The sequence below is a fragment of the Zonotrichia leucophrys genome, chromosome 9 (genome assembly GCF_028769735.1).
Source record: "Zonotrichia leucophrys gambelii isolate GWCS_2022_RI chromosome 9, RI_Zleu_2.0, whole genome shotgun sequence".
NCBI lineage: Eukaryota > Metazoa > Chordata > Aves > Passeriformes > Passerellidae > Zonotrichia > Zonotrichia leucophrys.
In genome coordinates this window covers 12393940-12416480 of record NC_088179.1, presented here as the reverse complement: position 1 = coordinate 12416480, position 22541 = coordinate 12393940, and the positions used below count along the sequence as shown (strand labels likewise).

At 50.6% G+C, this 22541-nt stretch overlaps 1 protein-coding gene across 9 annotated transcripts; it reads left to right on the top strand.

The window, feature by feature from the left end:
* The first annotated feature begins 1990 nt into the window (after positions 1 to 1990).
* Positions 1991 to 21159, top strand: ZIC4 (Zic family member 4). 9 transcript variants are annotated; one of them, XM_064721563.1, is made up of 7 exons: positions 2630 to 2716; positions 5617 to 5701; positions 8283 to 8403; positions 9359 to 9447; positions 11160 to 11777; positions 16205 to 16529; positions 18391 to 21159. In XM_064721563.1, coding segments are annotated over exons 4-7 (1002 nt in total). In that variant the 5' UTR covers positions 2630 to 2716; positions 5617 to 5701; positions 8283 to 8403; positions 9359 to 9389; the 3' UTR covers positions 18392 to 21159. The 9 variants fall into 9 exon arrangements, with proteins under 9 accessions (XP_064577630.1, XP_064577633.1, XP_064577632.1 ...); XM_064721560.1 differs by lacking the exons at positions 8283 to 8403; positions 9359 to 9447 and having other exon boundaries at positions 1991 to 2716; XM_064721562.1 differs by lacking the exons at positions 8283 to 8403; positions 9359 to 9447 and having other exon boundaries at positions 2693 to 2713.
* The last annotated feature ends 1382 nt before the right edge of the window (positions 21160 to 22541 follow it).

Here is a 22541-nt window from a genome sequence, read left to right as displayed (position 1 = left end):
AATGAATTGAAAAGACGACACCGTCCCCCCCCTTGATGAATGGGAGCCGGGGGCGGAGCGCCGTGCGGGCGGACGTGGGCGCGCATTGGCCGGGCCCGGCTCCCCCTTCCCCGCGTCGCTGCCCCCGGCCCCGCCGCCCGCGCCCGCTGATTGGCCGCGCCGCCCCATCCATCGCAGGTATTGTGGCGCCCTGACACCGCTCTGACAAACGGGGCTGCTGCAGCCCCAACTTTTTTTTTTTTTTTTAATATATATAAACCTCTTTTTTTTTTTTTTTTTTGCTTTTGCTTCTTTTTTTTTTTTTTTTGCCCCCACGAAAATATTTCCAGCGCATCTTTTTGTGTGTATGTGTACGCTAAGGGGAAAAAAAAAAATCTATTATTAGGGTTATTTTGTCCCCCGTTCTCCTTCTCTCTGTCCCTCTGTCTCCAGCACTCTGATAATGATGGTTATGATGATTTCGTGGTGATCCTGAATTTTTAAGATCACTGAGCAACTTTTTAGGCTTTGGAAAGAGAAGCCCTATAGGGATTCGCGTCTTTTGAAGGTGCTTTCTTCTTATTTAAAACTGAAGCTCTCCGAGAGTAGGTGCTGGGTGCTCTTGATCTAATTTTTAAACACCAGGCGTGATTTCTCTGTGTAGCTGACTCTATCCCTCCATCAGGTTTCTGAAATAAATCTTGTTTTCTGCACCCATCAAAACGCAGGTGGGTGAGCACTCTTAACTTTCTAATTTTGTTGTTGTTGTTTCGCCTCCTTTTTTTTGCTATTTTCCTTCTCTTTTCTCTCTCGCTCTCATTTTCTCTCTCTGTCGCTTGCTCTCTCTTTTACGGAGTCTCTCTCATTCAGGTAAAACTGTAAATTTTCCAAACCTACATTATTTCTCCTCCTACTGCATGTAACTCACGGTTACTTTTCTCTCTCTCTCTTTCTTTTTTTTTTTTTTTTTTGGGGGGGGGAGAGGAAATTTATTTTAAGTCCTCGATAGGAGCAATGTAAATTTTCTGACATTCAAACCTTTTCTAGTTCACAAATCAGTCACCCTTGTCACAGTTATTGAAATTCCTCAACTTGCCACACCAGGACGGTGGAAAAAGCAGGCGGTGTCTTTGTTGCTGACCAGGCTTTTGATCGCCAGAGAAAATTTACTTACCTTCAGATGAGTGAGCAGAAAAAGAAATAACACTCCCTTTGATTTAGTTAGAAAAATGCAGACATTTGGATTCAGTGCAAACATACAACACTTGGTTGTTTTCTAGATGCAACCCTCGATTAACCTGTCTTTCCCCAGCTCAAAGTCTATTGAAAAACTGTGGATAGTTCTTTTTTGTTCCCGCTACAAAGAGCCATTGACTATATATTAAAATGATTGTTGAAATGTATAAGTATGGTATTTAAAAGCAGAAAACCTTAGTGGCTTCATCAATTAAGCTAGGCAACATTCGTACCATATTTTAAAGGATGCTTCGGCTCTTTAAAAAAATATCTCAAGAAACTTTAAAATATAGACGCCTTTGTGTGTGTATGTATAGATACACTTACGTATGTGCCCGTGTGCGTACAGATATAAAACTGGCAAATTATTTATTTACTCGCTCGCCTGCATATTCATTAGCTCTAATTATTTTCTAGTAACGAAAACACCAAAAGCTCGCTAAGAGTCAGACTCCATACATTTCGCCTTTGTTCAGCCCTTCACTTGCCTCCTTCGCAGCTCAATCCGAGCCCCTCCAATTCCTAGTTCCAAACAAAGAAACTTTAAACTCATCCTCTCTAATTATAGCCGCTGGTAAGCAATCCGCAGCGCAGGTACTGGGGAGTCGGACCGGCAGCGCTGCTGCGAGAACCCTTCTCGGGCGAGAACTGCCTCCTTTTGAGAGGTATAAAATGGCCATTGCGGCTAGAAAACAAACAAACAAACATCAACGACAATAAATAAACTTTGATACGCCTTGACGGAATGTTTCGCCGCAGTTTATCTGCAGACGCAGTGTGCCTGTGCTCGGTGCAGGAGATAGCTTTCAAAGCAGATCTATTATGTAATTTTCCTTGGATCTCGGGAGGCTTTACAGGGTTTGGTGGGTTTTGGGGTTTTTTATTTTAGAATAATGGTGAGCTGAATCTACACGTTTGCATTTATTCTACGGAATTTATTTGATGGAATTGCAATAGCTCAGAGCAACAGGTATACCCGCTCTAGGGAGCGCCTGGGTGTGGACACAGTCTTAAGGCGGGTGTTGCTCTACTTTCTGTATTTGGTGCTAAAATTAAGCGAGGGACAGAGTTGTCAGCCTTATTGTGAAGTGTGCTGGGCGATGGCATTCGGAGAGCTACAAAGTTGGGTAGTTCAGTGCTAGCCTGCCTCCCAGTGCAAGGGGAAACCAGTGATCATTCCAGGTCGGTGCAAAATGTACGAGAAGGCAGACGAGAAGGTATTTTTAGGAAGCGTATCTAAATATACAGTGTAAGAGTGAATGTAAAAAAAAAAAAAATGTTGTGGGTTGTAGAAGTTATCAAGTGGGATTTGCGGTGCGCTCTCTGCAGGAAACGAAAGCTGCTCCAGTTCAAAGCCACATGCACCAACGTGACATATAAGCCATTAAAATATCATCCTGACGGCTCATTTCTGCTTCATCATACATTCCCTAACTGCTTCCAGAAAGCAAGAAAAGAAGAAATGAAGGATGACCGCCTCGATGCAAGAGCCAAAGAGGTGGTGGGTTCTTAGGGGGGGGTTATTGTTTTCTTCTTTCATTCTTTCTTTCTTTTCCCTTCCCCTCCACCCCCACTTTTATTTTCGCCAGTTCAGAAATGAGGGGAAACCTTCAACAGGTCACAGGGGTAAGTGCCTGGGTGTAGGGGGTGCCTGTGCAGCCCGGGCGGCTGGCTAGCCCCCACCGCCTGCCCCAAGGGCTGGACGAGATCTCCCTGTGGTCGGGGGGGGTTGTCGGGAGGAGGCTTGGCCCCCCCGGGAGGAAGGGCTGGAACCGTGCGGTGCCGGGGGGGCAGCGCCTCGGCCGCCCCTCGCCCACTTAGGGCAGGGTCCCGGCGGCAGCGGGGGCGGGCGGAGGGCCGAGAGCCCAGGAAGCACCGAAGGGGGGTCCGGCACCTTCTGTCGGACGCCGGGAGCCGCGCCCGCCCCCCTAAAAGCAAAGGGAGGCTCGGCCTGGAGGTCCGCGCAGCGCACAGCGGCGGAGCCCCGCGGAACAGGGCAGCGGGGTGCGCAGAGCTGGGCTGGGGCTGTCTCCGCCCCGACTGCGGCCGGGTTCGCTTCGGACGGGCGAGCACCGGGACCGGGAGGGTCCTGCGGCCGCCAGGCAGGGCCGGGAACCCGGGGCGGTGTGCGGAGGAGGCCGAGCGCTGACAATGGCGAGCCCCGTGGGGAGGCGTCCCGGGAGACGCGCTCCCCGCCCAGAGCCTCGCCCACGGCCGCACCCGGTGCCGCGGGGCCCTCGGGGGAGCCGGAGCCCCGGCACCTCAAGCCCGGCTTTATAGGCGGCTGCGGGAGGGACGGAGCCCCGAGCTCGGCCGGCCCCCTCCGGCTCTCCCCGCCCCCCCGCAGGCACGGCCGGGGGGCTGCCCGGGGAGCCCTGGGTGCTGCTCCGGCACAGCCCGGGGAGGGGTTGCCACCCTGCCCCCGGCCCCCAGGGACCGAACCGCCTCTGGAACGGGCCGGGGAAGGGGGAGAGCTCCCAGATCCCTGCCCAGGGCGATACACCCTGGTGACCTCTGACCCGAGCCCAACTCAGTGTGCCAGCCCCGGGCACCGGCACAGCGCCGACCGATGGGGACTGGCGAGGGCTTCTCGCCGACCCCTTTCCTGCCACTCCTTTGTCACGCACGATCCCTCAGCCCCGCGGAGTCCAGCCCGTTGGCCGGGCATCTCTCGGGGCTCTCTCCACCCGGAGACGAGAAACTTTATTTCTGCCCCAAGCCCTTCCCGGGGACGCTCCCTCCGCCCTGCGCGGCCGCGGACAGCACAGGTTGCGTGACAAGCGGGGCACACGCCGGGGCTGCCGCCGCCCGCTCGCTCCGGCCGCAGCCCCGCCCGGGACCCGCGCGGCGGCGGCTCCGGCCCCGCTCGGCCGCACCTCCGGCCCGGGGCGGGAGCCAGCGTCCGGGGAAGGGAACGGGCGGGGAGGGTCCCGTGGCAGCCCCAGCGACACCGGCGGGAACTGGTGCCCCACACCAGCGCCCGACATCCCAACGCTTCAGGCAAGGGGACGTCCTCACCCTCCTGCTCCGCCGACGGCGCAGTGCAGATGAGAAAAGGGTGCCAGAGTTTCAGCCAATATTTACTCTGAAACGCAGAACTGTTTCGCCTTCCTTTTTGTCATCTGGTAACCATTTGAAATATTAAATGCAGCGATTTTGTTGGGGTTTTTTTTGTGTTTTTTTTTTTTTGTCCAGTTTTAACAAGTTTTGGCGAACACTTGGGAACTGAGCACTCCTCCAGCCTCCCACCCTAACCATAAAGCACAACTCCTGCAAACCCCTCACTAGCGGGGCAATGTTGGCCGCTCTGACTTGGGAAAAGTGCGAGAATGAATGGAAGTTGACTAGAAATTTAAATTCCTAAGGGATTACTAAAGTTTTGGCAGTAATTTTCATCACAGCAGTGAAAATATGGAGGACAAGAAATTATTTATGAAAGATTATGACTGTAATACGATGATGAAGTTTCATAATTAATATAATCAAGTGTTTGTCTTAGCACAGATTTTTGTTTACTAGCTCTGGAGTGCCTATAATAATAGTAGTGAGAGTAATAATATAATAATAATACAGCCAAAGTAATATAATAATAATAATAATAATAATAATAATAATAATAATAATAATAATAATAATAATAATAATAATAATAATAATAATAATAATAATAATAATGTCATTTTATGTAACTGATTCCAGATTCTAGTGTGCTTTTCTGTATTAAAACCCAAACAAACAAAATCCTAAGCATTTCCAAGATATCTGCAAAAATTCAGACTCAGACACTGCATCCAGCCCCAGACCTGCTCTCAAAGCTATTGCTGCCGCTCAAAGCAAGCTGTGCAAAGTTCTGCCTGTAGCAGTGGCAGTGCTCTGCCTTGCAGAGAGCAAAGAGCAAGCTGAAAATTATAGGCAGGGAGAAGTGCCAGGGTGGTACTATACTAATCCTTGCTGAGACAACAACTTGTGTTGGAGGCTCGCAGAGAGTCCGGAATTTAATTTCGGGACGGAAGGATCTGTAAACAATATAGCCGAGTGGGTAAAAACTTGCCTTACAATAGCCTGCCAGAAGGTGAATGTCAGATCAAAGGAGAAGTGAAAAGATGTCCTTTCATATTTTTTTTTCCCCCTAAATCAGCCATGGAAACTTCATGACTCCATAAAACATGTGCTGCTTTGCTGGGGAGGCAGCCTCCAGTTTCCCCTCGGAGAAAGCTCCTCTTCCCTTCTCATTGCCTAACTTGTGTATTGGTTTGGTTTTATGGGTTGGTTTTGTGGGGTTTTGGGGTTCTTTTCCTTTTCTTTTTGAATCCATGATGACCAACATACAGAGCGCCTTACTCATTTCACATCACATACAAATGGTTTTGCTCTTAACTTTCTACCTCTCTCCCCAAACAGGAACAAAGTCAGGAAATGAGGCACAAGACACCCCTTGTAATGAGGAAAAGAAAACGACTTTACAGAAACATCCTGGAAAAGTCAAGTAAGTTAAAATATGTCCTTTTTACAGTTCAAAGGAGACTGTATTTTTTTCAGCTTAGTGTTTAACGTACTTGCATAAACACAAATCAGCGACAGAACACCCCACCAGCAGCTGCCTAATCCTGCTCAATGCCTATTCATTTGGAGGTTCTAGAATTAATATTTGACGACTCTCTCATTGAAACAACAACCCCTGACCCCATGTGATTGCACTGTCACATTATTCTATGACATATTCATCTTGAATTCATTTACGGACGATTTGATTGGAATGAGGTTTGACATGTATTGGATCCTATTAAAGAAGAAGACTTTGATCTTGTTGATGGGGTTTACATGATATGTATCATCTTTACCAGGGATACCAGGCTTCCACAATGTGGTGTCTAAGTAGTCAGTGACTGACAGCTTATCTGACAGGAATACCTTAATCTTGAGGTCCTGAATGAAATATTCTATTTAAAATAAGCATATGATTTGCTTGTCCTAGGGTAGCTCTAGGTCACAAAATGTGAGAGGCAAACCTAGGCACAAACCGTTGCTTGTCTGGTGGTTGACTTCCCATTGTTCGGGAGCCCTGAAATAAAGTCCCCATAAGTGGATATGGGGCGAGGGAATAAAAACAAAGGTAGAGTGTGCTCTCGAGCTATTCGGTACCCTCTCCTCCTCGAGGTGAAACTGGGATTGCTGAAAGGCTTTCTTGAACGACCTCTTCCTAACCAGCAGTGCCTTCTGCCGGGGCAGCCAGGGACTCGGGCTCAGGTCTTGAGTCTGCTTCCCGCATCCCACGCGGCCAAAGCGAGTTTAAGGGATAAGGAACAGCGCAGGGTGACTTTCTTGGTCCTCTCTGCTTCTACTCCTCGCGTTTTTTCTCTTTCTCACAGTAAAGATAAGGGTTTTCAGACTGATCTGTTCCTCTCCTCTCGTTTGGGATTTGAAGCCCAAAAACGCAACCTCCGAAGCCTGTCTGAAGCGTTCAGAGCATCCCGGCCCTGCCCAGGCCTCGGGCACCGGCCGGATATTTTGTAGCTGGCTGGTCGGGAAGTTTCCACAGAGGTGGAAGTGGGAGAACATGGAAAGGATGAAGGTCAGATTTGGCTTTCTTGTGCTCCCCGAGGGCAGGAGCTGTGCCTTGAGCTGAGGTTATAAAGGGGGCTGCCTCTTCGAAGCAATGCTAGCGATAGCGACAAGCATCTTGATGTTTAGGTAGATTACTACCGAAAAAACAAGGCTAAGGTAAAGCCGATGAGCAGCTGGGGCCGTTCCCGCCCCGCAAAGGGCTGTGCAGCCGGTTCCATGCTGCAGGCCTCGGCGGCGCGGCAGGCCGGGGGTGCGGGCAGGCCGGAGGGTCGGGGCTGCCCCGCGGGCCGCACCCCCGAACCGTGGCAGGCGGAGCGGAAAGCGGGGGGACAGCTCAGCCCTCAGCCAGGGCACAGTTCACCCTCAGCCAGGGCACAGCTCAGCCCTCAGCCAGGGGACAGCTCACCCTCAGCCAGGGGACAGCTCAGCCCTCAGCCAGGGCACAGTTCACCCTCAGCCAGGGCACAGCTCAGCCCTCAGCCAGGGGACAGCTCACCCTCAGCCAGAGGACAGCTCAGCCCTCAGCCAGGGCACAGTTCACCCTCAGCCAGGGCACAGCTCAGCCCTCAGCCAGGGGACAACTCACCCTCAGCCAGGGGACAGCTCAGCCCTCAGCCAGTGGACAGCTCACCCTCAGCCAGGGCACAGCTCAGCCCTCAGCCAGGGCACAGTCACCTCAGCCAGGCACAGCTCAGCCCTCGCCAGGGAAACTCACCCTCAGCCAGGGGACAGCTCAGCCCTCAGCCAGTGGACAGCTCACCCTCAGCCAGGGCACAGCTCAGCCCTCAGCCAGGGCACAGCTCACCCTCGGGACAGCCCCGACCTTCTGCCACGAGAGCCAGGTCGGGGCCCAGAGAAGTGCTGGTGACTCGTCTTTACAATGTGTCACCTCTTTAGAACAGCCCTCCAGCTCCGGCCAGCTTTGGGGCCAGGGGCTGAGGATGGGGTGGCGGACACACAGCAGCCATAGCAGCCATTCGTGCTCAGGATCAAGCAGCCAGTTTGCTGGCCCTGCAGAAGCTGGTGTTGACACATTTGAGAGTTTGCCGAGAGCCCGGCGTGTCTGGTCAATCGTGGCTCAGGCGCTGCCAAGAAGCAGGAGACCTCGGTCAGCTCTCGAGTGGCAGCAGTTTGAGCTCGAGCTGCCAAAGGGCTGCACAGACAGGCGTTCGAGTTTTCAAAACATTGTGGGAGACGAGCGGAGCCCGTCCGGGTGTGGGCCCGCTTCCCTCCTCTTGCCCGTTTCTCCGCCTCCCCGCAGTCATGTGGCGGCCCCCGCCCGCCTCCCCCGGCACACAACCGGGCTCACATCAGCCTCACCTAACAGTGAGGGACACCGAGGGCCAGGTTCTCCTCCGCTGCCTGGAAAACGGTGTGAGAGACAGCCCTGAGTGGGGGGCAGCTGAGAGCCATGAGTGTCTGGCAAGAAATCATCACAACATTTGAAATGAACTTAGGGCAAAATGGTTATGACTTTTTTTTTAATTGGCAAACTCTTCCAGATGTTTTCTCCCTTGACTGAGAAGTGTCAGAATTGACGGATAACAAGTATGTAGAGATGCAGTGTTTTAAGGAGGTATGAGGAAAGCAGCTTTATTTGGGATTCACAGTCTCAGTACATTTGTAAGTAACAGATTCATACTTCCTAACGTTTGTCTCTTCTGTGCACTCCTATTGAGATGGTCATGAATAGGACTGTCAAATCCATTTCGTAGAGCAAGTAGACTTGAAAGTTGAGATATTGTGAGGATGGTGTGTGGTTTAAAATGCCTGCGTAAACATGTTATGTAAGGTTGGGGAGCTAATTGCATCATTTGTCACTTTTCATCATCTCCACTCAGAAAGATGTGTACAAGGATGTATCTATAGCTAGCTACCTGAATATCAGCCTAGTTTTACAGTGCAAGTATGGTAAATGCAAGCAGAGACAAAATGCAATTGCAGCCAACCCAGAATGTGTGAAGCTGTGTCAAAGATGTCTCCTGTGTGGTTATGTATGTCCTAAACTTTAATCTTATGGTTTCCAGTCTTTGCCTTGCAGCTTCAGTTATGAAGGTAGCTGGGTTGACATTGCCAAGTAGTTTCTTGTTTTACTGCTTCACATAAAGCCTATTGATCGCAAACACTTAAATTCTTATGGAAATGCAAAATTCTATGCTGGGAGCTTTACCTGACGTCCATCTGGTAAAGAACCCACTGGCAAGTTAACAGCGAGTTAATAAATTAAAATGATGAGAGTTTGAAGGGATGGGTAGAGAATTAATCATTGCTATATTTCATAAGACTGTGAGGTTATGGTGGAGCCGTTTTTGTGTCAGGATCCAAGTACTGTGGTAATACAGTGGGTAGATATTTAAAGATGTGTTTTTCCTTCTTGGAGCAGAAGAATCTTTTTCCATGTTTCATTAACTTTTTTAAGTTCACAATCCCCTTCTTAAAAACTTAAGCAGATGCTTCCTCCTGTGCTGAAGCCCTAAGCTTTTCTAAACCTGTAAGGCCTCAGTGTGTCCAGCTAAAACCCAAACCTACACTTCCACCACTAGCACGCAAACCCTGCAGACCATGTTATTTCCTTCAGGTGAGAACCAACAGAACCGAGTCCGCTATGAATGTTTGGCAATGCTTTTCCTTCAAGCCAAGGACGGGGATTTTACGTGGAACCGCCCTGTAAGTGTGCGTGAGAGAAAGTGAGAGAGGGAAAGGGAGAGACTCCCTCTTCTGGGTTAAACATTCAGATTCAGCCTAAACATCACGATTGCTCCGGCGGCCAGCAACCAGATAACTGCTAAAACTTGTCAGAGGCGGGAGAAGGGGATGGGATCTCTCAGGGATCCTTTGTCTGGGCTCAGGCACCGGGGCAGTAGCCCGAGTCCCGGGCCGATAGCCCGAGTGAGTCCCGGGCCGAGCCCGCCTGGCCAGCGAGCGGTCGGTGCGGCTCGGCCGCAGCCTCTGCCGGGCAAGGACGCTCTCCCGCGCTGGCAACAAGTGCCGAGCCCCCGCCGGCAGGACGGCACCGGGACCGCTCCGGCTGCCGCTGCTCTGGCCGGGGACCGGCGGGGCTGCCCGTGCTCTGCCGGGGGCGAACCCCGCGGCCGCCCCTTGTCTCAGGGCAGGGCAGCGGGAACGGACAGAGGCGAGGGGGAGGCCGGGGCGATGCCCTCCACTCCCACCGAGGCTTTTTCCCCGGCCGCATGCGGAAGCTCGGCAGTGCCCGGCTCCGGGCAGAGCCCCCCGGGCCGAGATGCCAGGCAGAGCCCCCCGGGCCGGACCGGGCCGGGCCAGGCTGCGGATGGGGGCGTCGGGGGAAGGGCTGGCGCGGCGACGCATGCGCAGCCCGTCCCGGCGCGCGCCCCCCGCGGCACAGGCGATCTCCCTCTCCGGCGGCGGCGGGACCTGTCACGGTGACGTCACCGCGGCGGCAGCCAATAGGCGGGCGCGGCGATTGTGTGGCCGGCGGGGCAGCGGCGCGGCCGGAGCGCGGCCCGGCCGGTCCCGCCGCGCCGTGAGGGCCGCCCTGGCCCCGGGCAGGACGGGCCGCGCCGCGGGACCTCCCCAGCCGCCGCCAAAGCCTCCCGCCGGCCCCCCGAGCCCACCCGCTGGCACGGCCGTCCGTGCGTCCCGCGCCGGGGCGGCGGGACCGGGAAACTTTTTTATTTTGGGAGAAAGGAGAGAAAAAAAAAAAAAAGAAAAAAACTAGAAAGTTGTTTCCACCGCTCCCCCCCTTCCCCCCCGCTGCCCTGTGTATCTCTCCTCCCGCTGTCAGGTGACTTTTTAGCGTTAGAAGCTAATGAGCGTGGATGCTCTGGGGATCCCGGTGATGGACCCTGCTGCTCTCTCCAGGCGGAACACGGCGCTCAGATTAGTAGACTTGGCGGGGGCTCCTCGCCACCAGCAGCACCCCCCTCAGAGCATGACAGGCTTCCCGGTCGTCGCCGGGCACCCCCACACCACGGCGCCCAGGCCGCCGGGGGAACACGCCGCCGAGTCCCGCCTCAGGCCGCAGCAGCTCCGGCCAGAACACATGGGGCACCGCCACCATCCTCCTCCTCATCCTCCTCCTCAGCATCACCCCGCGGCCCTTAAGATCAGCCCTGCCCCTCATCCCCACCACCAGCTCCTCCACCACCACCACCATCATCATCATCATCATCATCATCATCATATGGCAGGCCAAGCCGAGGTGGTCTCTAGTCACACGGCAGCGTTTGGCCCGGCGCAGTCACCAGCAGCCCCTTACCCCGTGTCTCACCCAGCCCAGGCTCTGGCAGCAGGTAGGGACTTCTTCCTCCGCAGAGACCTGCCGGCCCCACTCATGCCAGGGCTGACCGAGCAGCACCCCGCTGCAAGTTCTCACCACGGACTGTTTGTCTCAACAACAGGTAGCTACCCCGGACACCATGGTCACCAGCACCACCACTCAGAAGCTGGGAATCCCTCTCTGTTCACTGGACTCCATGAGCAGCCTCCCCATGCAGCTCCAGGTGGCCATCTAAACGGACAGCTCAGACTGGGGTTACCTGGAGAAATGTACGCCAGGTCTGAACATTTCACTCAAGTACCAGCCTCCAGGACAGATCATTTTGCTGCTTCTTCGCTTCATAACTACGGTGGTATGAATCTGAACGTGAACCTGGCTCCACACCACGGCCCGGGTGCCTTCTTTCGTTACATGAGGCAGCCCATCAAACAGGAACTCATCTGTAAGTGGATTGAGTTGGACCAGACTCCCAAAAAATTATGCTCGAAAACTTTCAGCACGATGCACGAGCTGGTGACTCATGTCACGGTGGAGCACGTTGGAGGACCCGAGCAGTCCAATCACATATGTTTCTGGGAAGAGTGTCCAAGAGAAGGGAAACCTTTCAAGGCCAAATATAAACTTGTAAATCACATCAGAGTCCACACAGGTGAAAAACCTTTCCCCTGCCCTTTCCCAGGCTGTGGCAAAGTGTTTGCCAGATCAGAGAATCTCAAAATACACAAAAGAACTCATACAGGTCAGTATGTAAAGCTCTCTTTACTCTCTTTCTCTCTGTTATTCCGCGTACTGATTTGCTTTTTTTCCTTTTCTTTTTTTTTTTTTTTTTTTTTTTAATGTATCCTTTGAGTTGTTATTGAATGCACGCCAAGTACTTCTGGAAAATAAATTCTCAGATTTGTTTGCTTCTTTACCGTTTGGAGAAGGGGGAGGAAAGGGGGGGGGAAGGGGAGAGCGAAAGCAAATCTCAGAATTCTCGTCCATATTTTTTTCTGGTTGTGCAGAGAGGTTGCTGTAATGTTTATATGGGTAGATCTGTGTAAATATCGAACGATATAGCTACTAATTCTGCTAATTCACACAGGCGAGGATTTTTTTTCCGATTTAAAGTAGTCGGGGGGAAAAAATGAAATCATTGTGCAAGCTCACAAATTAAAAGTGAACAATGGAAGTTACAACTTGTCTAGTCAGTTTTGACTGATGTCGCTGAGATGCTGCTGCTCGAACATTGTGAGAATAACACAGCTGCGACCTTTTCGTTCAACAGTTCTGTTTTGGGCAGAGGGAGTTTCAAATGTTTGATCTGAATAACACTGACATTTTTAATGAGCATTGCCTTCCAACGACTTTCTGCATTCGCAAATATGGGGAGCTGCGATTTCTGATTCTCGTGAGGGAAAAAAAAAAGAAAAAGAAAAGAAAGAAAGGAAACCCTTGTGTTGTTTCGGCCTGTACATTCTGAAATGTCATTTGCAGATCTGTTAAGTGAAATTGGGACATGTGTCAGAAACATCTGTTAGTTCTAGTTAACAGAAAATAAAGTAACACGATGGACGATCTTGCAGAACTACGTTTGAACTCTTCCGGCCAGGAAAGCATTTATAATTAATGAAATTGCACGTAGAAAGTTTTCACACTTCCAGGAGCAGCTTGTGAAGTTGTATTAATTAGTTTAGCAGCCGGTGTTTGTAGTCCATAGCGCTGGCTTGTCCTTTTTATTTTTTTCTTTTTTTTTTTTTTTTTTTTTTCCTTCTCCAAAGAAGAAGATAAGAAATAAGCCCTTTTTGGAAAATTTAATCTGTTCCAGTGTAGGGTTTTCCACCTCCCACCCCCTTCTGTACAGCCTTATGCACTGCGAGGGAAACTACATAATCCTATTGTAAGATCTGCTTACAGCCAAACGATTTTTTTCGCCTTCCAGTTCATAAAACTCCCCTTCCCCCATGCTCGGTGCAGGGCTTGACCTTCCAGGAGTTGCATTTTTTATGATAGAGCGCGACGTGATATAATATGCAGAACATACACTAATTTCGTATCGCTATCATCTAAACATAGCACTGAGATTTTACAGCGACCGTCACTCGTCACCTCATTATTTTTCCATCGCTCTATGAGGAGTAAGTCTGTGTGCGGGGCGGGGGGGTGGCGGGGAGGAGGTGGACGACAGCGTAGTTGTGTTCCTCGGCTGCCTTCTTGGCCCCCTTTTTCCTCGAAAAAGGGGTATCCCCGGGTCACGGAACTTGTATCCCAGCCAGCTCCTTCTTGGATCAGCACAGGTACAGCCATTAACCGGGAGAGCTCATCTCTTAATGACAGTGTTTTTCTTAAGTAAACAAACTTTTACTGCTCTTTAACGGCCTCACTGTTTGAAGTCTCTGAAGCAGAAAATGGTTAAATTCTTGGGAAAACTGACCTACATCGGAGATGCAGGTTCAGGGCAAACCCGAGAGCGGAGATTTGCGTTTATTAAACACCATTCGGCGCGTCTGTACTTTTGGCTTTAACTTTCTCGGTGATTAATTGCTGTATTGTGCAAACTCCTGCAGGGCCTTTATGGTTCCACCGTTTCTATTAAACACCCAGAAGTTGTCAAAAACGCAATGTTTCTGAAACCCTAATAGAACTCACTACGAATTATTCATGAAGACAGTTCTAGATTCAACAGGAAAATTATTGCCTCCTTAAATATTAATGACTTCTGATTTCTCCGAGGCTGGGGAGCAGGCAGAGGGATATCTGGCGATGTACGAGTTTCCCAGGTTGGAGGATAAGGCCGTTCAGGCGGCGGCGGCGGGACGAGCAGGACGGGCTGGGATCTCTTCGCCGCCTTCCCTGAGGGCCAGGAACAATGGTGCGAGGCGTGGGACGGAGCCCCGCTCCCTCCCTGCGGCCCCGCCGCCCCCGCGCCTCTCCCGCAGCCCGGGAGCCGCCAGCTCCGGCTTCCCCCCACCGCCAGTCACCCGGAGAAGTTGGTAAATACCTTAATCCACTCCCGGAGACGGGGGATTATGCCACAAATTCCAGGCTGAGTTTCACTGAACACTTTTGCCCAGCTACAAGTGTGGGGGTAAAATGGCGGTAGAGTCTCCATCGCCCGCGGAACTTTGTGCGTGGCTGCGGCTCCGTGCCCGGGCTGCGGCAGCCTGGACCTGTGCAGTGTCCTCTCCCCGCCGGGCAGGGATTTCCGCCAAAGAAAACCTGCTCTCGCGAAAGGAATACTTGCAAATGGCTCGGATGGCTCCTCTTTATTGAGGCGTTCAGGGAATGCAACCCGGGCAGCTGAGAAAATGCTGCCCTCTTCCCACTTGAAACCCGGCTGCATGGACGGACCTTTCAGTGTCTCTTTCAGGGGGTTAAGCGAAGTTGAACATTTTTCAACTCGGCAAAGCGCAGTGCGGCGCAGCCCGCTTTTACCTGAATGGAACTCACTTTGCACAAGCAGAGTGCTTATGAGGATGGCTTTCCCTGGGGTCTCCTAACTTACTGCTTGCTTGTACTACACTAATATCCTTGATTTGTTGTCTCAACTTAGATGCTGAAGGTCAAATTATTTCCTTACGTGGAACTCTAATTAGATTATAGGCGGGCGTGTGTCTATGCATATGCACCGCTGTATGTCGACGGTATTTGGTTACAGAATCCGCATCGTTTTGTGAGAGACCTTATTTTTAACCTCTTCCCTCCCTTCCCTCCAACGCCAGATATTTACCCATCCTCCGTGCAAATGCTAGCGGTGCAGGATGTCAGTGCTCCTCATTGACCATTACAGTGCGGAAAGGGCATACTTTAAACGCGGAGCCATGAGCCTTTCCCACCCACCTTGCATAAAGTGCATTCATGTGAAATATTTGGAATGCCTTCCTTTATTTTCCTCTGCTCGCAGCCGAGCCCGATGTAGACTGAGTCTCTCCTAAATTTAATCATGACGATTTGGGAGGGAAAAAAATAAAAACGACAACCACAAACGTACAACCCAAGAAATTCAAAAAACCAAACCAAAACAAACACACAAAACCAAATATTGGAAGTCCTTACGGCTACATGCGCCATGATGGGGAACACAGTTGCTTTGTTTGCACTTCGCGTTAAGGTTAGGCCATGTATTTTTGTGGAGTCCTCTCCGCCCTGATACTTTTTGACTTTTGAGGGATGAGGAAGATATTTTCATAATCGGTTGGTACAGGACCTGGGTACCCCTTGGCAAGCAGAGTTCTGCAGTTTGCTATTGTCAGCGACAATAATGCCGCCAGCATTTCATCCTGCATCTGGCTGTGGCGTGTTTCCTTGAAAACCTCCTGTATATCGTCTACCGTGGCAGGTCCACACGGTTCGAGGTTACACTTTCACACTACTCCAGCAACACGATTGTGTTACTATTATGCATAACACCTCTTATTATATGATCAGACAATTTAATCCCGATTGCAATTCCTTCAGTGGCTGTGTAGGTTGAAATGGAAAGGGAATCCTACCCTGGCGACAGTGCCGTGCCCTGGCCTAGTCATCCTTCTGCTGAATCTTTATAATTTTTCCCGCACAATCAATGTCTTTCTGAAATATTTCGTACTTTAGCACAGGGTATCAGCAAGCTGGGGAGCGGGGAAAGTAGGCGGATGTGGATCTTCTATAGCATTGTAATCAGTGCAAGTATAAAGTGGATGAAATATGATCTAGCCAGGTTATGGAAAATATTTCCACGTGCCTGGGGGACTGTGAGAAATGTATTTAACGTTAAAGCCTTCGAAGGGATAAATCACTGACCGCTCTTTCTGCAGGACTTCGGGGTCTGCGGGGACAGCACAAGTTTGCTCGGAATGAGCAGTTCTCCTCTAAGTTTTCCTTGTTTCGGAGCTTTATTTTTTGCACAAACCCTTACGATGACACACGCACAGGCCAGGGGAAAGAGAAGGAGAAGCTGGCTGGGCAGGGCGCTCCGCCTGCGGAGCCGGCCGCGCATCCGGGTGGGCACGGAGCGCGGCTCCGGGGGATGCTCGGCGGGGCCCGCGGGGAAGGGCAGAGCTAGTGAGAGGAGATTCCGCGGGGAGAGGAGCCGGCAGGGCCGGAGAGAGGGGTCCGGGGAGGCTGTGGGCTGTGGGGGTGAGGGATGCGCTGCTCCCGGCCCCGCCGCCGCCGCTAATGGCTGTGCTCGCCCATTGCCTCCTGCAGGGGAGAAGCCGTTCAAATGTGAATTCGAGGGCTGTGACAGGCGCTTCGCCAACAGCAGCGACAGGAAGAAGCACTCGCACGTCCACACCAGCGACAAGCCCTACAACTGCAAAGTGAGAGGCTGCGACAAGTCCTACACCCACCCCAGCTCCCTGAGAAAACACATGAAAGTGCACTGCAAATCCCCTCCTCCCAGCTCCGGCTACGAGTCCTCCACGCCCTCCTTGGTGTCCCCTTCCTCGGACTCCGGCCGGGAGCCCCCCGCCTCCTGCTCCCACGCTGAGCCCTCCGCGCCCGCGCAGCCCGCCGCCAACCTGAGCGAATGGTACGTGTGTCAAGGCGCGGGGCCCCGCGGCCCCCCCGGGCCCCCCGGCGCCTCCCTGCCGCCGCGCCTCCCCGCCGAGCCCCGGCCCCGCTGCTAGGGCGCGCCGGGGGCGGCGGCGGGCGGCCCGGCCCGGTACGGCCCGGCCGGCACGGGGAGCGCCGGGCACGGGGAAGGCGAGCGGGAGCGACAGCGAGAGGCGCTTGGCGGAGGGAGAGAGGCTGCGGAGCGTGCGGGTGGGCCCTGCCCGCGCCCCCGGCACCGCGCACACGGGAGGGCTGCTCTCGCCTCGGCCGCGGCGCTGCCGCCTCCTCCCGCCGTGCCACACACCCCCGCTCTGACCGCCTTGCTCCCGTCTGTTTACATGCCAACTGATTTGCATTCCCTTTCCTTATTCCTGTCCTTTTCCTTCCTTTCCCTTCCCCTTCCTCTTCCCGTTTTCCTTTCCCCTTCCCTTCAGTGGTTTCATACAGATTTTCTCTGTACAGATTTTCTCTTGTCAACAGTATTGTGTGCTGCACTGTTCTATTCGCCCACGATTTTCTGTGAGAGTGTGGTTTTTTAAGAAATATATATATATATATAAACTATTATTTGTTACCAATTTGTAAAAAATGGTTCCATTAAATTTTTTGATTAATTAACCCGTTCGATGGACGTTTCTGTAAAGAATCTCCTCCCTTTTCCCTCTTTCTGTACATAAATACATATATATATATTTCCTCCCCCCACCCAGTAGTCGCTAATAAAGAAAAGCCCAGGGGGGTGCGATGATTGACTGTCCATTTTAGCTCCCACTGGTAATGACTTCTAATACCTAAACATGCCCGTCCCCACCCAGAGCGCAGCTCCTGTTGAACCGTGGGCGCTGGAGCTCCCGGGGGGGCGGTTCTGGGGGGGTTTGGGGGGAGCCCGTTCTCCGACGTCACCGTCAGGGCGGGGGCCGGGCAGCCCCCGGCAGCGCGCGGACCGGGGCCGCTGCTCCGCGGCTCTGCCCTCCGAACAGCCCCGAGGAGAAATGAACCGCTCCCACACCGCGCCTTCAGCATCTCCATGCTGCCCCAGAGCCTCAAACCTACAGGGTTCACTGCACCGGTTCAGGGAAAGAAGGGAGGGGGGGTAACAAAATAAACAACCCCCAAAATAAATAAACAAAGCTCTCCACTGGGGTAGCTTGAAACTACCGAATGGTGCCGTTTTAATTACTTTAATTATGTTTAAGAATACCAGATAGTATGGGCAAATAAATAGCATAGGCTGCTGGAAAGGGTTTCTGTGGCTTGCGGAGAGCAGACAGAAGGCTGCTGTAACCTCATCCTCTGGTGTCTGACAGATCACCTCCGCACCCCTGCGGGTTACTGCGAGTGTACAACTGTACACACACACACACACACACACACACACACGTGCATGTTGATACCGAGAAATATAAAAACGACAGGAAAATAAATAGCTGCTCAGTGACTAAAAACACCCCAATGCCCAGGGCTTTCCTTACTTATACACCCGTATTTTTCCCCCAAGGCACCAAGTCGGCGTTGCTTTCTTCATTCGCCCAAACTCAACAACTTTTGTGTTTAAACACCACGGATAGTGACAACAACATGTCGCTAACGGGAATACACTTAGGGAATCAGCTAGGTGAGAGCAATGTGTGAAAGAGGAATCTAAAAAGGGGAGAGTTGTGCCCCTCTCCAGCCCCCGAAACTTGTGCCATGGAAATCGAGAAGTGCAGAAGCCAAATGCGGGTAGGGAGGATGTTTCCATCATGTCCCGAGATCTGTTTATTTCTTTATTTCTCTATTTACAGAAGTATTTGGATGTGCAGGCTAATCACCTTTAATTTTTCATTTGCTTGTTACAGATGTCTACCCCGTTGCTCTCAAGGTAATCTAGACAGAAGCAGCTGAAAGCCTGAATCTTATGCCTTAGACATCAAAGCAAGCTCGCACAAAGAAGTATTTCTTCACAACGGTGAATCTTCATGGTAAGTTAGGATTTCTATGGCAATAGGCAAGTCATACTTAAATAGTGAAAGGCGAAGTCTGGAGCCCGTCCAGTCTTTTCATTAAGGACATAATATTTACGTCTAACAGGCCCTTTTTCTTGTGTATACAAGTATATATTTTTGTTTGACGCGAACTAAATCATTTTCATTTAATTTCCGGTAAACAAAACCCACGCGAACAGGGCACTTGTTCCAGACCATAATAAAAATGGATAAGACTGTCAGGAAGAAAAGGCCCGCTTGAACCGTCGCCTCAGCTCACTTTTGTTTCTGCTTTCTGCCAGGATCAGAGAATGCATTTGGGATTTGAGGGCGAGTTTCTAAAGGCAAGGAAATGGTTTTTAAGGGGGGAAAGAAAAGGAGAAAGGTCTAATCAAGCTCGGGTTGTTCAAAGGGCCTGATTTTGGGGTTGAAAGTGTGAGTTTTATGGTGCATCAGCATGCCACGTTAGGATCGCTATGGTAATGAGGAGAGCAATAGCAAGCGGCCTTCAAAGGAGGCACACTCCATTTGAGACAGTCTATTAAGATACATTTGCACTGACCTTTGGTTTCATGCTAGCTTAATACACTCAATCTGCTCCCCGCTAGAGATAGACTTCCTCCACCTAATGCACTTCGGCGGAGCTGGGTTTTGCTGGGCTTCGCCCTCCCCCCGAGGCCAGCTCCGTTCGGACGCTGTAGCCCCGGTCTCCTTGTCCCCAAAGTAAGGGACTGCCAGCCCCCCAAGCCCGGCGGGAGCTCCCGCCCGCTTCCCCCGCCTTTCTGACCAGCTTCTAGCAGAAAAACTGGCCACAAAGCCTGAGGATTGCTTCCCTTCATCTCTATCAAACGTGGCAGAGGAAGATAGGATGGAGACTGGCAGATCCCCCTCCTCGGGCTGCCTCTGTCTCAGCGAGTAGGTTTCCGATGGAAGAGCCCCAGGAGCTGGGAAGCGGGGTGAGCTCCGAGGGGAGACGGCCGTACCCCCTTCTCACCCTGCCCGGTCCCGCTGTCCCTGCGAGAGGAGGCTCCGTGGTGCGGGGAACTTGACACCCGCATGGCCGGGGCCATGGGCGCTGGGCCATGGGCCCGGGAAAGTTAGAAGTCCATGTTCCAGTAATTGTCTTGTTGTTTATTTTATCCAAGTACCCTAGTGAATAGGGGAAAAATAAACACGGGGAAAAAAAATTCAAACAGTTGAGTCGTCTTTAGTGCCAGCCCTTGTGGTTGAATAAAAAGGATGGTCCAATTTCTATTGAGCTGAGAAATCTTTGAAGTGGGAGTTATTATCTGAGAAATTCCTGCTCGTCGTCCTAACAACGCTGATGAAACGTAAAAGGTTCTTTGTCAGCGATTTGTTCTCCTCTCTGTCAAACTCACCCTGCCCGTTAGCTTTAAACCGTTTCTAAAGAGATAAAATCAAACTTTTAAAGATAACTTTAGGGGCCCAGAGGGTGCAGAAAATACCAAACTATCGAATCCTGTGTATAGACATACATCTGGATATATGTGGCCGTGTCTGCGTGAAACTCTGACTGTGTACAGATGTCCATGGATGTCTGTATGACCTTGCAGTTCGAAAGTTGAAATTATGTCCATTGTTTTTGCATTTCATTCTCCAAACTTTTCCGTCTAATAAATTATTCCTACACACATTCTGCATGGAATGCGATTCTTGGGCGAAGGCAGAAACGTTGGGTTTCATTAACACCACTTTGTGACCAACAAATGTTTTCTCTCCAGTAGAGTGAGAGCAAGAGTGTAGACATAGAGTAAATTCTTTGATCATTTAACAGTCCGAATACCTATCACGCATGTATATACTGCAATGTATCGAAGTTGTTAACGCATTCAAAGTGATGGCTTCCATATGCTCTCATGTTTTATTGTCTGTACGTGTAAGGATAGTCAAACTGCATCCCTTTTGTATCTTCATTTTATAAACATCATGGTGTTGTACTGAAATGATTCCCTGATCAAGTTTTATTTAGTAGTTTCTCATTGGATATCATGCAGTGCCCTGTTCGGAATATGAATTCCTTGAAGCTGTAACTCATCAGTGTACTTCTGTTTTAGTTGTTAAAGAATTATCTGAGCCCAATCCTGCCATTCTAAGCCAAACCATTCATTTAATGGGACCTTTTCTGAGTAAAGACAGAGTCAAATTAGAGTGGAGTGGGTATTACTATTATTCTTGTTATTATTTTTTTGTCTTGTCATATTTATGAGAAAATCTAGCACATTCTTTGTGAACTGTACAGAGAAGAAGTCTCTGAAAAATGTAGCTTGCAGAAAAACATTTACGATGTTGGTATACTGTATCTTTTTCCAGACTTCTTATACACCTTATTTTTCTTTATCACATGTTTGGCAATGAAGGAATGTTTTGTTGTGTTCTTGAACATACTATTTATTTTTAATACTTGGATTTTTTTTACAATAAATATTTATATGCATTTCATTTCTATGGTTATTTTTACAAATGTGCACTTTTAAATTATGTGTTTGTACTGATGATACCGAGCCATTCCTAAAACACGGTGTAATCAACCTTCTCTTTCTGTTGATTTTTATATTAGTTGAAAAAAATTGCCCAAACCTGTGTACTATTAATGTGGTGTACAGTCAAGTATTAATGAGTGGTTTTTTGTTGGTCTTTAACCTTTTTTAATGTTAATCGTTTTAGGTTGGCATTTACATTAAAAGAACAGAACAAAACAAACCCCTGCTTTGGCTTCATTTCTGCGACAGCATTTTTCAGATCGCAGCTTTCAAACCAGCCGTACTTTAAGCACTGGCCAAGGTGCAGGGTGCGGGAACAGAGCCGGTGTCACCCAGGGGCAGCCCTGTCCCTCTGGGGGTGGGTGCGTGTCCCGGTTACCCCCGCAGTGGCACTCTGGCTCCTCAGTGCGACACTGGGGACACTAACACAGCGATGTTGGGCACCAGCACTCGGGGGATTGGCGTGAGTTTTCAGCAGGGGCCACCCCGAGAGGCTTGTTGTTTCGCAGGATGCAACTGCTCTTTTGAACAATTTCCATACACCCCCTCCAGAATGGGTCCCAGTCACAGCGAAATAAAACCTTTTTATTAAGTTCCTAGGCTAATTTAGGGCATTTTATTTCTTTTTTAAGTGAAGGGAATTCTTTAGCCAGCTACAGTTATCTGAAAGTAATCTTTCTTTGCCTTGCGCATTCCCCTGATGGATGTTAACGCGTTCCGGGGTTCCGCAGCTCCCGGCCCTGCTCGGAGCTCCCTTGGCAGGACAAATCCCAGCTTTGCTGTTTGCAGGGACTATGCTGTTTGCAGGGACTTTGCTGTTTGCAGCAGCTTCGGGCACACCGCGGCCCGAACCGGCCGGCGCGTCGCGCATGCGCTGCCCTGATTGCTTTTAGAAAAGGAAAACTTGAAAGAAGTTGCCTAACACACAGAGATGACAAAAAGTTGGTTTTAGCTGCCAGGAATATTGTCAATAGAGAATACATTTGACTACATGAAGGGGGAGAGAGAAAGAAGGAAAATAATTTAAGAAATAATAGAATTCGAGAAAAAGAAATGAAGGAAAACATTTTTGCTGGTCTGTAAAGGACAAAAACTGGCCCATAAAGGAAAGGAGGGCTAACAGTACATGCTAATTAAAGAATACAATTCTATGGTCTATAATGATTGAGCGAAGACATGTACTTATTACACTTGACTGTCAACAAGGGAAGGAATGTCCCCTCAGACAACATGGTGAGAGACGTGTGGGCATTATTAGTGGCCCTTTTATAGACATTGCCTTTTCTTTCTCAATGCTGACAAACCATTTTGGAGGGAACCATCCCCTGTTGCTTCCTATCATCGATCCCCATGCAAGGCCCTGCATTGTGCAAGTGCATTAATTAAAGACCATTCATTTAACAATAGCACATTGTATGTTCAGGAAAGGAAGATTAGAAATATGAATCAGTAACCGAGACCCGTTTCCGCCACCTTACCGAGAGAAGCGGAGGGGAAGGAGGTGCAGCGTGCGGTTAAACACCC